Source organism: Hippoglossus hippoglossus, chromosome 7, assembly GCF_009819705.1.
Source record: "Hippoglossus hippoglossus isolate fHipHip1 chromosome 7, fHipHip1.pri, whole genome shotgun sequence".
NCBI lineage: Eukaryota > Metazoa > Chordata > Actinopteri > Pleuronectiformes > Pleuronectidae > Hippoglossus > Hippoglossus hippoglossus.
This window is the reverse complement of record NC_047157.1, coordinates 5500230-5514849: the sequence shown is the minus strand read 5'-3', so window position 1 is coordinate 5514849 and position 14620 is coordinate 5500230. Positions and strand designations below refer to the sequence as shown.

Genomic DNA, 14620 nt, shown 5'->3' with positions numbered 1-14620 from the left:
ATCATTTTTATTTTTTACAATGTTTAGTCTTGTGAGATCAAAAGCATATTTTTATCCTATGGTTATGTAGGCCCATTTAACAGTCACATTAGAAACAGCCAAAGCAGGAGCCTATTGGCGCAGGAGATTTGACAAAGAGGGGAAACACAGAGTGAGAGGTGTCCAGCAGTTTGTTTGTTTGTTTTTTTATTTACATTTTTTTCTAAAATAGTCTAAAGAGGACGCGGTGGAAAGAGAGATATAAGGAGGAAAGAGATACAAAAAAATAAACACCAAACATGTTGCCTTCCCAAGAAGCCTCCAAGATCTACCATGACAATTACATGCGCAACTCCCGCGCCATCGGGGTGCTTTGGGCCATCTTCACCATCTGCTTCGCCATCGTCAACGTGGTGGTGTTCATCCAGCCCTACTGGATCGGCGACAGCGTCAACACGCCGCAGGCCGGCTACTTCGGCCTCTTCCACTACTGCGTGGGCACCGGGCCGTCGCCCAGCCGGGATCTCACCTGCGTGGGCAGCTTCTCCGACTTCAGCTCCATCCCGTCCGGAGCCTTCAAGGTGGCCTCGGTGTTCGTGCTGCTGTCCATGGTGCTGACCCTCAGCTGCATCGCCTGCATGGCGCTCTTCTTCTTCTGCAACACCTCCACCGTTTACAAGACCTGCGCCTGGATGCAGCTGCTGTGTGGTAGGTACACATCTCACCGTGTACTGTCATCTACTGTCTGTTCACTAACATAGATCCACCGAAAGGGGCCTTGTAAGGGGGCGAAATCCTGCACACAAAGATCAACAGACACCGCACGAAGAGCCACAGTGAATTGAATCATGTAGCCATGTGGTTTATTTTTAAAAATATTTTTTAAAAAAATCAAAAATTCCAATTTGATGCAGTCGTGGTGTGATCAGTCATAATACAGGTCCACCTTTACATTCAACTGCATTGCCTTGTATAGATTGATAGATAGATCAATCTAGATAGATAGATAGATAAATGCACTTTATTGGTCCCAATGAGCAAACTATACAAAATATAAACAGAATGTTGGTCCTGTTATGCACAGAGGCTAAATACTTTAAAACTATAGGTACAATATATATTTTAATGCATGAAAAACCATGATGCAAGGTGTAATACTGTCCATGCATATCAGCAAATTCCTAGATGAATACAACTATAACTTTGTGTGTGTTTTTGTGTGTGTGTGTGAGTGTGTGTTAGTCCACTAAAAGGAATATGATGGAGTGTAACAGTTGTGTATAGGCTCAGTCTTGTTACAGTTAATTAGGAGTGTTGTGCAGATCCTCTCCACTCCTGCAGCAGCAGCAGTAGCAGTGGCAGCAGCAGCAGCAGCACAGAGACAGTAGGAATTCATTTCAGCCATTATTCACGGCACTGAAACGCACCGAGAGCCACAGCATACAACCCCCAACCCCCGTTACCATTTATATTCCGAGGCTAGACCGCTGCATCTGTAAAGCAAGAAAGCATGCAAGCAGCCGGGGATTGCTGCTCTGTTCGGATGAAATGCAAATGTCATTCATTCATCATGTCATGTACAGCCATGCAGTGTAATGCGGTGTGCATGGCACGATGGATGCGCGGTGCCCCTGCGATTTGGGCTTACACCGCGCCTCCATGCAATTCTGAGGGATGATTCCAGGTCGATTGGATTAGTGTGATTTTTCAGGAAGGTGATGTTTCGTCACCTGATCTCGTGGACAGATTATTAACACTTTGCACAAATGTTTGAGTGTTTAAACGGTGCCCTCCCAGCGCATGCAGGAAAAGTATAGCTACACACAGAGTTGTGCTACCTTCACAGACAACTGCATGGTGCTGGAGAAAAGTAGGGGGTCTGAAACATTTACAAGTGGGGGATGTTTAGATTTGTGAATTTGCCAAAGATAAGACCCCTTTGCAGATGTTGTACTAAGAAATCCAAGTAGTTTAAAGTTCTCTCAACTGTTTTTGTGGTTGATTTAGAGGAGCTGAGCAAATAGTAAATTCTAGAAGCTGGAATCAGATTTTATTCTCCTTTTCCAATCACTCAATCAGATTATTATTACGTCATCAATTTGTCGATCAACAGACTAATCACTTCAGCTCTCCTTCTCGCCTTTTGAAGTTTTATTCTACTTCTAGGACATTGATGCGGGTTATGAATTTTATCAAGATTTGTTGCTATTGTCGTTTCTGTTGGTTTTCAGTGCCATCACATTGCAGATAAATGCAATGTCGTTGTGAGAATAAGGCTAAATTTAACGTTTAATCTGTGGGGATTCGATGCTACCAAGCCACGCCATGTAAAAATGACCACATCAGCAAGATTTCACCTTTGAGTGTTTCCCAGAAGTTGCGAGGCATCAGGATCTCTCTCGTGCGTGTCTCCTGTGTATATCCGACTCCTTTATAAAGCTGATCAATGTGATAAATAGGCCAGGCAGAAACAGCGTGGGAGTCGGTTTTCTGTACAGAAACAGTCAGCATGCTGAATGCGAGGAAGGGGGAATGAAAGAGAGAGACAGAAAGGGGAGAAGAGAGGGAGAGAGAGAGATCAGCACTTTTTTTTCCTTCTGTATTGTTCTTTTCCTCATCCTCATCTGCCCACTCGGTCCTCTGTTCTGCAGTGTGTGTGGAAATGGCTTGGTGTTCCACAATCAGCACGAATCGCGCTGAACAGCAGAGGTACCGATTTGACACCCTTTATCTTCATCAACCCGTGTCTACAAACTATTAATCAAGTCAAATATTAGTTTGAAAAAAGAAAAACTAAAAGTTACGATATCACCATGTAAGAATTCTCACTTAGGCCATAAATATACCTTCTTTTAACTGTGCAGATGCATCATGGCTGCCTCCAGTATCCTGCGTCCGCTTGGTGTGTAGGTTGTGTCCTCAGAAAATAGTGCGACGCATATACTATGTGTGGGCAAGATGCAATACCAACATGAAGGTTAGGGGCAGTAGTGAGTCATCGACAGGGTCAGTGGGCACTTCATCATTGACAGAAATGGCGGAGCTGCAGTGACAGAACGAGAGAAGTATACGACATATCGGATTTAGGAGTCTGATATACCATATACAAATGCGTTATCATCAATTTTTCTGTCCTGATCTTAACATTGGCCAAATGTTGATCACCTCAAATGTCACTGTCTTTGTTGATGCTTGCAAAATGTATGTTTTCAGGCAGGTTAGTGGACGGGGATTTATACGAAGCCAAAATGCTTGTGGGGACAGAAATTAGTTTGAAAACACTGCTTTCAAATGAAAAAGTATTAGTATGGATGTAGCCTAAGTTTCTTCCCCACATGGGTGCAAAGTAAAGTCAACCACTGTCACTGTCTTTAACCTCACAAGTGCAGCATTGCCGTTTTCACTGATAAATGTGAGGATAATAAACATACATGATGATGTGAAGGACGAAGCTTAGGTGATGAGGAGTGATCCATGAAATCGCTGAATGTGACGACGCTTTTGACTCACGTCAGGCCCCTCTCAGCGCTCATTACACCCACATTTCCACCACCTGTCACCATCAGACTGAAAAGGTCGGAGGTCGATATCCTTGTGACAGGAAAGCAAAAGCCTCTGTGACAGATAGGTTATCAATGGTTGATACACAATTTATTTTTATTTACATTAATTAAATCACAAGCAGGAGAACACACTTTGATTTCCATGGTTTTGTACATTTTTCAATCGGTTTCTGTAGAGAAAGATTTCTGTCTTATTGCCAGAGGGTCCACCTGCATCTCTGTGAATTGTTGAAAAACATGTGAAAATGTGAAAATACAAGTTTATCTCATTCTCAATGTTACAGAAAAGCAACAGCTCATCTAGTAGAGTTGGACATTTTTGCCACATACGCTCAGTGCTATAATAACGTACGTACAGAGCATGTGAAACTTTTACCTGTCCTTCCAGTGTGTGATGTGTGGCTGGGGTAGTTGTCTAATAGAATTGGCAGACAACCTAATGGTGTTTGCCACCTTGAAGACGATGGTTTAATCATCCACTCTGCCCTGCTGGGCGTAGCAGCAGGTCTCCTGGCACAGCGCAGCGACAGTCTACTACAGTAAACACAGTGACGGCCAAGTTGAACCGGTCGAGGCCCAGATTTGGGGCAAATGGACAAAAAGTGTCAATTATGGAGCAGTTTGGTGCCTGATCATGAATGTTGGCTGGTGTGTGCTACAGGAAGAAGAAGGTAAAACACAAATGTGCACCCACTGTATTATTATCTGTAGCGAAGCCTGAACGTCCGCACAGGATAGACATTTTCCAGGCGTAGCTTAATGTCTCTGTGGTTGAGTGGTTCTTCTAAATGGGGAGACACGGCAATGGTTGCACCGTAAAATAATAACTGCTGTCAATGAACGTTACTCATTGGTATAGTAAAGGTTGAATTAAAAAATGAGAGGGAAAAACTGGTACCTAGGCTGGAGCACTGGGATGCAGGCGTCTTGGCAGAGCAGAGGGACACAGTGGGTCTTGGCATCCATAAGCTGAACATGGACCAAAATTGGTCTCCTTGTATACTGAAGTGACCGAATGTAAATAAGGTGAATGCACTTGAAAAGGACTGTAAGTTACCACTCATAACTCCTGGCAATAAACCATTGCTGTATTTACCAACACGTCAAAAGTATAGTTTTACATGGATACAGATTTAACTATGATTGCAAAGCTAGTGGAACAGCTGTAGGACAACAGGGGGGAAACCACAAGCCAAGAAATGTTCTGCAAAAGAAACCAAACCACCAGCAGAAATGTCTCTAGTGTTTACATGCACGCTGCACAGCTCCTGCACTGCACTGTTGGAAATCCAAGAGGAATTGATTGTAAAACCCTGCAGCGCTATAGCAGGGGCCTGCATGGTGAGGGAGGATTACAGTGGTTGGTGATCCAGCTATCTTTGGGCTTTACTCAGATCTTTCAGTATCACAAAGCTGGCTGGATTTTAATTGGGTCGGATCACCATGGTAGGTCAGGTTAAAAGATGTTTCCACCTTTTTTTCCCAACCCGATCGTAGAGGTGTTGGATTTAGGGGGCACTAATGGCCGAAATTTAATGTTTTAGTGTTTAATCACCTGAAACTTAGAATCATCAGGTTTTCTTTAACTTAAAATTAGCCCTGTGTATCTAAGCTGTGAGAAATTCTGCTTCTAAACAGTCCACCATGTTGCCCGACCATGTTTCTACAGTAGACAAGAACAGACAAACCAAACGCTGGCTCCAGAAAGGGACTATTATGTTACTTGCAGGCCACCGTAGGTTCTCCCACACACTTGTAAGGGGAGGGGGGGTTCAGTTGGTTGGAATCTGCAGCTGCTCAGTGCTGCTAAATCCTACAACTGAACCTTCAAAACAATACTATACTATGAAAGCTGAAGCAATAGAAATAAAAAATCAAGAGCATTCATTTGATTCATATGACAAATTCAGTGGGATTAAAATGGAACATTGCATCAGGACCAGGCGAACATACCAACGTATTCTTTTAAGTTTATGAACAGAGGATGATCACTGGAATGTGTCCAATAATTTGTCCACATTCTTTGCACATAGAGTAAAAACAAGTGCAACAACAGAGAGACCGAGAAAGTCCACTGTGTAATGAAGCACATACTATTAATATTCAATGCAAATCTTTTCTTTGCACATTTCTTCTTGTCTCACTAATTCTAAATGCACGTGTTTGGCGAGTGTAATTTGAGTCGTTGATGTATTTCACCATTTCACTCAATCTAGACTGATGTTTAAAATACCAATCCATTATTATAACACATTAGAGTATAGGTAATAATTCCCCCAATTATTTATCACAGCAGCCTTTATTTTTATCTTTGGATATTTCCTTTTTATCATTATATCTTATGAATGACTTGTCTTTTTTATTGTATAACCTACCTCACATTTTGCCGTCTCAGTCTTCTTGTGGCTTACATTTAATCTAAATTTAAGTAGAGGTTCAGATAACTCCTCGTATTTTAAACCATCTGACCCTGATCATAGTCAGCTGTTCAGGATCTCCAGTTGGACGATGTTCAACTTGCTTTGTGATACAGGCCCCATGATCCACTCAACGGGGACAAAGCAGCAACAGTTTATCAATTGTGAGTAAATGAATAACTGATAATTATTCTGAAAACTTACAGACAGTTCTGAGGTCGGCAGGGTGAGGCACAAACTGTAAAAAGCATCGACTAGTCAGGTTAGGAGCATTAGTGCAGGAACAGCCGCATGCAAATAGGTGACTTTCCTCCTTTTCTCCCCCAGTTATGTCCAACCTTAGTGAGAAAGTGAATAATGGGGTCACATTATACTAAGAATCGAGACTAAGCAGCACAGAACAAAAGGTGTGTGTTTGTGTGTGTGTGTGTGTGTGTGTGTGTGTGGGGTGGGGGGGGGGGTACAATTCCCCACAGCACAAAGGTCAGCACAAATGGTGCTGATTGAGGTTTTATGAGCTAAGAATAGTTAAGCGCAAAGAGCTCTGAGGGACTTCAGGAGTTTTTTACCTTCCAACAGAGACTGAGAGGTCCCTTACGTGTCTCCCTTTTCTCTTCCCCTAACTTCCTCTACCACTCGTCTACTATCTCCTTCTAGTTTTTGTTTTATTCCAACTCTCCTGCAGAGATGAGGTACCGCAGGAAAGCTCAGTAGCCCACCAGCCATTTCATCCTGATTACTCCCTCTCTCCCTCCTCTCCTCCATCGGCTCATGCCTCCATCCCTCCGTCACGACTGACCCTGTCTGTTGCAATATTAAACAGAACTAAGCAGGACATGGGCCGTGGCACAGGGGAAGAGCCGCCCTGGGAGAAACGACCTGTCAGTGACTGTTCGGTTTTAATGTGAGAGTATGTGTTCGTAAAAGCGAGAACGTGTATGTCAGAGGAACAGAATAGAGAGCGGTAGGAAACTGTAATGCACGAATCTCGGGACCTGGCTAGCCTGTGACTCAGTCATAAAAAAAATCTTTCAGCAGCCAAAGAGTCTAGTTGGCCAGAAGTGTAATCTCCAATTGACAGTTATGCACTCACACCCGTTTACTTTGGCCTTCTCTGATTGGTTAGAAGGGTGACGCTCTTTTAAAAACTGTAGAAGGGAACAGAGCTCGAAGTTGTGGTTGTAAAAGTGAAAATCCCATTCATTTTCTGAATGGCGTGATGTAATGTGTAATGTAAGAAAAATGGGTTCTTTTCACAATGTCAAGAAGAATCCAGTCCCAACCACCCTCAGGTGTTATAGCAACGGCTGTGACTGGTGGAACTTGTTGTTTCCACAGAAATGTTGACCACAACCACGAAAATCAAGTCAGCTATGATTGGATGGTTCAGCGTTACATTAAGTTTACTTCAGAGCGACCGTAATTTCTTTGCTGATTATCGTCCCAGATAACCCTAAAGCTTGGGGGGGTTTACAAGATAATCTTAATGCTACCGATTGAGTAGGAGGCCCCCGATCCCAAATCGTAAATGTTTGATGTTTATGATAATCGGCTCTGACCGAAACCCACAAAAGCCAATGAGAGCGAGTTGACCAGGAAGTGTCGCAAACTGGATGTTGCGTACTCGACTAAAAACAACAATAAAACTCACTTTCAGGTTACGCTGCAAAACGTATAAGCAAATCCCGCCTTCTCAGCCATACATCTATAGTCTTCTTTCTTTTTAGTTTTTCACTGCAAAACAGAACACACGACGTTTGTCCTCCTTCATGTTTGTTTTTCTTCTGAAGTCTCGTTCAATCACACAAGTGCTTCACACTCCTGTTCAGAAGGTGGCGGTAATGCACCTAATAATTGTTTGCAACTGCCCTAAATAAACAGAAGAAGAAGAAATTTTGCAAGTTTCTTAGAGATTTCAAATGCCACTGTTGTTGAGATTTTTTACTACAACCGACAGGTGTGTGGTCTTACGTTCTGGCCAAATCCAGGGTGTGTGTTCTGACGATTATAAGATTAAAAATAGGTTAATATGTCATAATGTCTGTGGTCTGCCAAGAGTTTTAAAATCAGTTAAGAGTTGAAAGTCCTCGAGTGTGAGGAAGCCCTAACATGCGACGATTTTGTAGAGATGAGGAAAAGAGTCCAAAAGGGGTGAAAATCACTTCAACAAGGATACATTAAATTCAAGGGCATTGGAAGTCATTGGATAGGGATCCTTCGCAATGGTTTATGGGATGCGTAGTTCATTCATTAAAATTATGTACACACTCTTATATCTTTGCCTTTTTCCGTTTTTTGCCCAGAATCAAATGTTTTATAATCACTTTTCATCTTGTAGCTGGTTGGCCTGGTTCCTGGCTTAAACATATTTTATGAAGATTTTCTGAATCATCAATGGACAAAATGAATGGGAAATTTACTTCCGGAACCGAGTAGTTCTAAAAGTGGGCTGTCCCTGCACGCTCTACTTCTCTGCTGATGTAATGATAGATGGAGGCATCTCTGCCATTTGACTGTCCGACTGCTCATCTGATCGACTTGTAGCTTGTCGAGTGTGTTGCTGAAGACCCAAGGTAGTGCAGGGTCCACTGTAAAGTTTCTGTATGTACGAAAAATGTTCAGTTACTTGATGGGAAGAAAAGGTGAAACTACACCCATACATTGCACATGTCAGGGTTTGCTCTCACTGTGTCAGACTATCAACTGTGCTTCTCACTCACAGATACATTGTCTGAGTGCATGGATCTGAAGCCATAGTTTACAAATGTGAGAACACAGCTTATAAACCATGTGAACAGTTTGAAAACTTTGGAGCTGCGTATTATTCTGGACAGGCAGAACCTGAGATGTTTGGAAACGATGAGGTAGAGACTCACAACCTCTTGCTGACTGGGTCTTTTCAGTCACAAAGTGGCCTTCGCTAATTCGTCGGGCTGCTTTCACATGAGCCCCTTCTGGAAGAAAACAACCTGTGTTAGCCTCAGCTACCAGTGTATAATGCAACATGGATAATTGGTTACAATTGTTGCTGACCCTGTTGTCTTTGCTAACAACAACCAAATGCTTCCTGTGTACAGAGGCACAAACATGCCCAGTGTACGTGAGTGATAACATGATGTGAGTTTTCAGGCATGTTAGTATTGGATGGGGATTAAAACTAAGTGAAAATGCTTGATTCTACAGAGATCGTTTTAGTTCTTCAAGCAAAAACTAAGTAGTATGGCTGTAGCCTACTAAGGTTAAGGTTTTTAAGTGCATAATCGGGTGCTTGCAATACTCTATGTGTACACAAAATGTAATCTGCTTTCAGTGAAGTGTTTTGATTGATTGATTTCAACCAGCGACTTCTGTCCTTTGCCGAAAACGCAACAATTTGATTTGACCATCATGATTTCTTCAGACTTACAGATTTCAGTTTTCATATTGGATAAAAAGTCAGTGTATTAATAATTCTCGCTTTCTACACAACTTGTGAAAGGCAACTATGGCAACAACTAAGGTTAGGGAAATATCGAGGTGATGAATTGTGAATGATTAATGAACCACAAACAATAATTGCAGGTCCGTGACAGAACACTGGCATGCAACCTGCTTCCTTCCCATCCCCCACCTCAACCTCCACACTCACATTTTTTACCTCGCTACACAAAGGAATCAAGTTATTGCCACTCAATGTCAGCTTTGAAAATAAACTGTCAAGTATAGTTTCACTAAGGGACACTGCGGTAGTGTTTGCTGGTTTTGTCTATACCTTTCTTGCATTAAACGACCAATGTGTTTCAATGCACACTTTCAAAGTGTTGTTTTCCCTGTTGTCCATTTTGTACATAGCCTACAAATGTCATAATGCAGCGGCGTGAAGCAAAAGAGGAACAGAGGGAGTGTGTAGCAGTGTGTGTGTGAGGGAGGGAGGGAAGGAGAGACAGAATGGGAGTGAGGGAAAGAAAGTAAATGAATGAGTTTGTGTGTTTCATGCTGATGATATACTCCTGCTTTCATGTATGAGTGTGAAAGTGTGTTTGTGTGTGTATCTGCATGTGTGTCTGCGGGGCCACACACACATCTGTTCACGTGAGCGTGTAAGACAGCGGGTAAATGTGTGTATGATGGTGTGAGAGCTGCATTATTAATGAGAGCGTTTTCTCTCTTCTTTGGAGCCTGTGTGTGTGTGTGTGTTGTTTTTCCTTTGCTTCACTAGTGAATTTGTAAAGCCCACGCGCATGTGTTTGTGCATGTGTGTAGCCTCGTTTGTATGGCGGTGCCAGTGTACAAACTGTATGTAGATAAACGCGCCCACGTGCATGTTTCCAGCAGAAGCTAAATAGACGCTGCAGTGGTCGATTTAAATATAGAAATACAGAGGAAGAGAGAGAGAGAGAGAGAAAGAGAGAGAGAGAGAGAGAGAAAGAAGAGTTTCCCTTGGGGATATCCCTGCCTCTCTCTCTCTCTCTCTCTCTCTCTCTCTCTCTCTTCGTCTCCCTCTCTCTCCCTCCCTCTCTCGCTCTGAGATTTCTGCCCGGCTTTCCCCAACCAAACGTACATGTTTTAATTATTAGGCGCTTAATAAATAATTCCAAAGTCACCAGGGTGTTTCTAAAAATATCCTGGCAGCTGAATAATGGATTCCTTTGACCCTCAACATTGTCACCATGTGTGTGTGTGTGTGAGAGAGAGAGAGAGAGAGAGAGAGAGAGAGAGAGAGAGCCCCTGAAGCAAACATTTCTCTACTATACATCATCCATGCTTCTCATTTATGTGTGTAATATGATTTACATATACTCTTCACCTCCATTTCAAAGCATATACAGTCTCTTTCAGTACTTCAGACTCTACGTTTTCATTTGAAAACTGTATTTTCAAACTAAAACTATCACTGAATCACTAAATAATTACCCGTCTCCTGCGTAGCAGCTATTGTAGCAGTTGTATCATTGTAAAATGCAGGATTTAACTGCAAAACAGCTGTTAGCAAAGACAACATGGTCAGCGATGCTTGTAATTTATTATCCAAGTTGTGTTTTACACTGGTAGCTGAGACTAATGCCTACTGTTTTCTTACATATTGTTTGTGAGTGTCTATGTCATGCTTTCAAAACATCTCAGTTTCTCCCTGTCCAGCATAAAACGCAGCCCTGGAGCTTTCTAACTAAAATGCGACTAAAAAGCAGCGTTTCCAAACGTCTCCATTTTTAGCAGCTTTAAGACTCAGGAGTAGTGTGGATTTGTCTCTTTTATCATCAAAAATCAAGAAATCAAGTATTTACATATTTACAAGATAAAATCATTATAGACATAACAGAAGAACCCCCCCCCCCAAAAAAAAAAACAGAACAGATTTTAGTTGTAAAGGTGCATTGTCCTTAGATAAAGTTTTAGTGTTCTTGTCATATATATCTGTCTATGTCCTTGTCCTCGTACCGTTTGTAATTCCTTGCGATCTACATTGTGTCTCTGCTGAATGCCAGAATTATGTTTATGAGGTTTCCAGTGGTTTTGTTTGTAAGTCCAAAAAACAAAGTCCATTGCCAGTCTTTGTCATCCTCGTGTGTGAGTCCATAGCTGGCTCCCACAAGTCTCCTGAGTTGCTCTGTGAAGTCTCTGCAGACGGGACTGAGGAGGAAGAGCTGCTCCAGGTCTTCCTCCTTTTCCATGCAAACGATACAATCTCTCCCATATAGATTTTTGTTGAACTGGTGCAGGATGACGCTTTTAAAGATCCTTCTGTGTCTTATTTTAAAGTCTTTATTCGTGCATGGTGGGTTGCTAAATGTCGGATTAATGTGCCAAACTGTGGATATATTTTTGTGGGGGAAGAGTAGCAGAGTTGATGCATTTTCAAAGGAAAACATAGCAGTTTGAATGAAGCATTAGCTTGCGTGTTGTCGCATACAGATGCCCTTGAATTGCAATAAAAGGAAAACTCTTAAGAATTTAAACTTCAACACCTTGAAGTCCTGTAAGACCACACCAGCAATCTGCACACAGCAAGTGTTTGTTTGCAAAGTTGGTCGATCTGCTTTATACCAAAGGATACCACAACCAAGCCAGAGAGGAAGATCTCACACCGACTCCAGCTTGTTCTTTATGGCCTTTGATTGTAATAACTTAATCATTCTTTGAGTAGATATAATTGAGGTGTGTGTCCTTCACTAAAAGACACCATAGCGGTATTCAGACAGGACCTCTGGTTAATGTCCACACAATCTGGTCCGGGCTTTCTCTGGATTTTTCACAAAAGAACAAGGCAGCATTAGATTTTCCGTTCAGGGGTGTTCACAACACAAAAATCTGTGAAGTGTTCAGGTGAGGGGTGGTGCAGCATGCAGGAGGCAGGAAGTAGGTACAGGTAAGCCTATGCCTAGGCTTCATAAGAACACGGAAGCCGCTCTAGAGCCAGTGTTTGGTTTGTCCATTCTGAGCTACTGTAGAAACATGCTGATGTAACATGACATACCCTGTGGAAGAATGTGGATTTGGAAATAAAGGGCCATTTCTATAGTAAAGGAAACAAAGTCTTAGTTTCAGGGGATTATACACTAATTAAATTATAAATATTACATTACATTTCTGTTAATAGAGCCCCCAAGATCCCACACATTGCACTTTTAATGCAGTCAATACTACATCCTATGTTTATCAATGAGGTCATAGGGTTTCTGAAGTGGACTACATTACATTCAGAGGCAATAATTGCTCCTACAATATCAGAAAAACTATGCCACTCCAAAAAAATGCCATCACTATGACTTAATGGCAGAACAGCACAAAACATTAATATTGGATTCTGCTTGATCGAATGACAATTTTTACTTTTGAAACAATCTGCAAATGGCAACTACAGAATGATTGAGATGTTATGGTGTAGTTAAGGGTAATTTGGAAAACATGTTCAGATAACTTCAACTATGCATCTATGGCAGGTTGCCTAAAACATAAAAATGCTAAGTAGGTTGAGCTTAGCATCGAGGAGAACGTGGCACAGTGTCTTGTGTCTCTTCAGAGACCTTTGTTCAATCATAAAAATGATTATTATAAAATTGTGATTGATACAGTAAATGTTCACCATCTTCTCATTATAATAAAACAACATACACAGAAAAAAATCTATTATCAAACCACAAATAAGCACAATGTATTCTTGATCGTGTCATTACGTCAACTACAACATTACGTCCAATGTTATTCTCCTACTTTTAAAACCCAAATCTGAATTAGTTAAATGTACAATGCTACCGCACACCATTTTGGGTATTGTCTCCCCAATTTTACAACAGCTACGACTCCCAGACCATGCGTTGTTTAGCAGTTGTTAACTGCTGTATGTCGAATGCAAAAATCTATAAAAACTCAAACAGGACATTATAATGCAACCAAGATTATTTAGGTTAAGTTAATCAGAAAATTCTGTTCACACATCAGAATATTGGTGTTCATGTCAACATAGTCAGTGATAAAAGAGGTGGAAAACAAGATTATCCAGTATGTTGAGTAAAGTGTGGATTCCGTATCAGGTGCCTGTTCCAGCAGGATGCTCTTCCTCTGATTATAAATTAGATGGATTGCCAGATGAGGCCGCTCGCTGATCTCTCTGTATATCACAAAACTGCCTCAGTGAAAAACGAGGCTTGGACTTGTGCGATGACAGGCCTGCCAGTCCTCTCTCCAGATTTAGGACCTGCGCCAGCAATTTCCTTCTCAGCCAGTGAAGGACACAGGGATGAGTGAGGAAAAAAAAAAGGAAAAGAAAAATAAAGTGAGGGGTGGGGGGCCAAGGAAGGTTGGGCTTTAAATCCCCTGAAAATAATTTTGGCAAAGCTATAATATTTAGCATTTTAGGGATGGTCAACTATTTTGTAAAATGTCTAAATTTATGAATACAATGAATATCTTACGAGGAGTATGATGCCAGCTTTGATTCCTAAAACATAACAAATAAATAATATCATTAAAAACAAATAACAAAAAATGTCCAGGTGGTTGTTGGAGTGAAAGAGAGTAAAGACAGAATGAACGAGGGAAGAGGAGAGGGAAAGCTCCGTGCCAAGTGGCCCAGTGAACTCCGACGGCAGCAACATCTTGTAAAGTGCCCCCTCAGCAATACACACACTCACGAACGCACACGCACACAACTTGATCCCACCTCCAATAAAAGCCCTGTACATCAGCGAGGAGGCCGTCCATTAGATAGATGGAGGACAGCGGGCCAAGGTCTAGACACAGGAGTGAAGGGAAGGGCAGACCTCAGACAGCTTTATTACATTACAGGCAGCGCACAGTGATTTCTTAATGCAGTCATGTTCACACCTTTCCACTCCGCTGCTCTGTGTGGGACTTCAAACCGCAGCGACTCGCTTCCACACACAGGCCACTGGTTTGGACCATCTGTTGGATTAGTAAGCCTTATTGTTAGCTTCTCAACTTTCACACCGACTTGCGATTTAGAATTTTTGACTTTCAAAAGGGTTGAGGTCATTTCTATAATCATAGAAAGACCATGTGAGTCTCCACCGGAGGTTATACCACAACAGCAGACAACAGGAGAACACACTGAGTGTGAAGCACTGCTGTTTAACTTGTGTTTCAAGAAGCAACTGTATTCCACTGACAAATTGACAGTTGAATTATTAAACACCATTTTCATTCTGCTGCACAACTTATGAT

The 14620-nt window shown here is 41.9% G+C and overlaps 1 protein-coding gene across 1 annotated transcript in view; it reads left to right on the top strand.

Annotated features, from left to right (window-relative positions):
• Window positions 1-278: 278 nt before the first annotated feature.
• The window catches only part of LOC117764806 (LHFPL tetraspan subfamily member 4 protein-like), a 31099-nt gene continuing 16757 nt past the window's right edge, over window positions 279-14620 (top strand). Inside the window, exon 1 of the mRNA XM_034590886.1 lies at window positions 279-687. Coding sequence (XP_034446777.1) covers window positions 279-687 — 409 coding nt within the window. The remainder of the gene's footprint in view (window positions 688-14620) is intronic.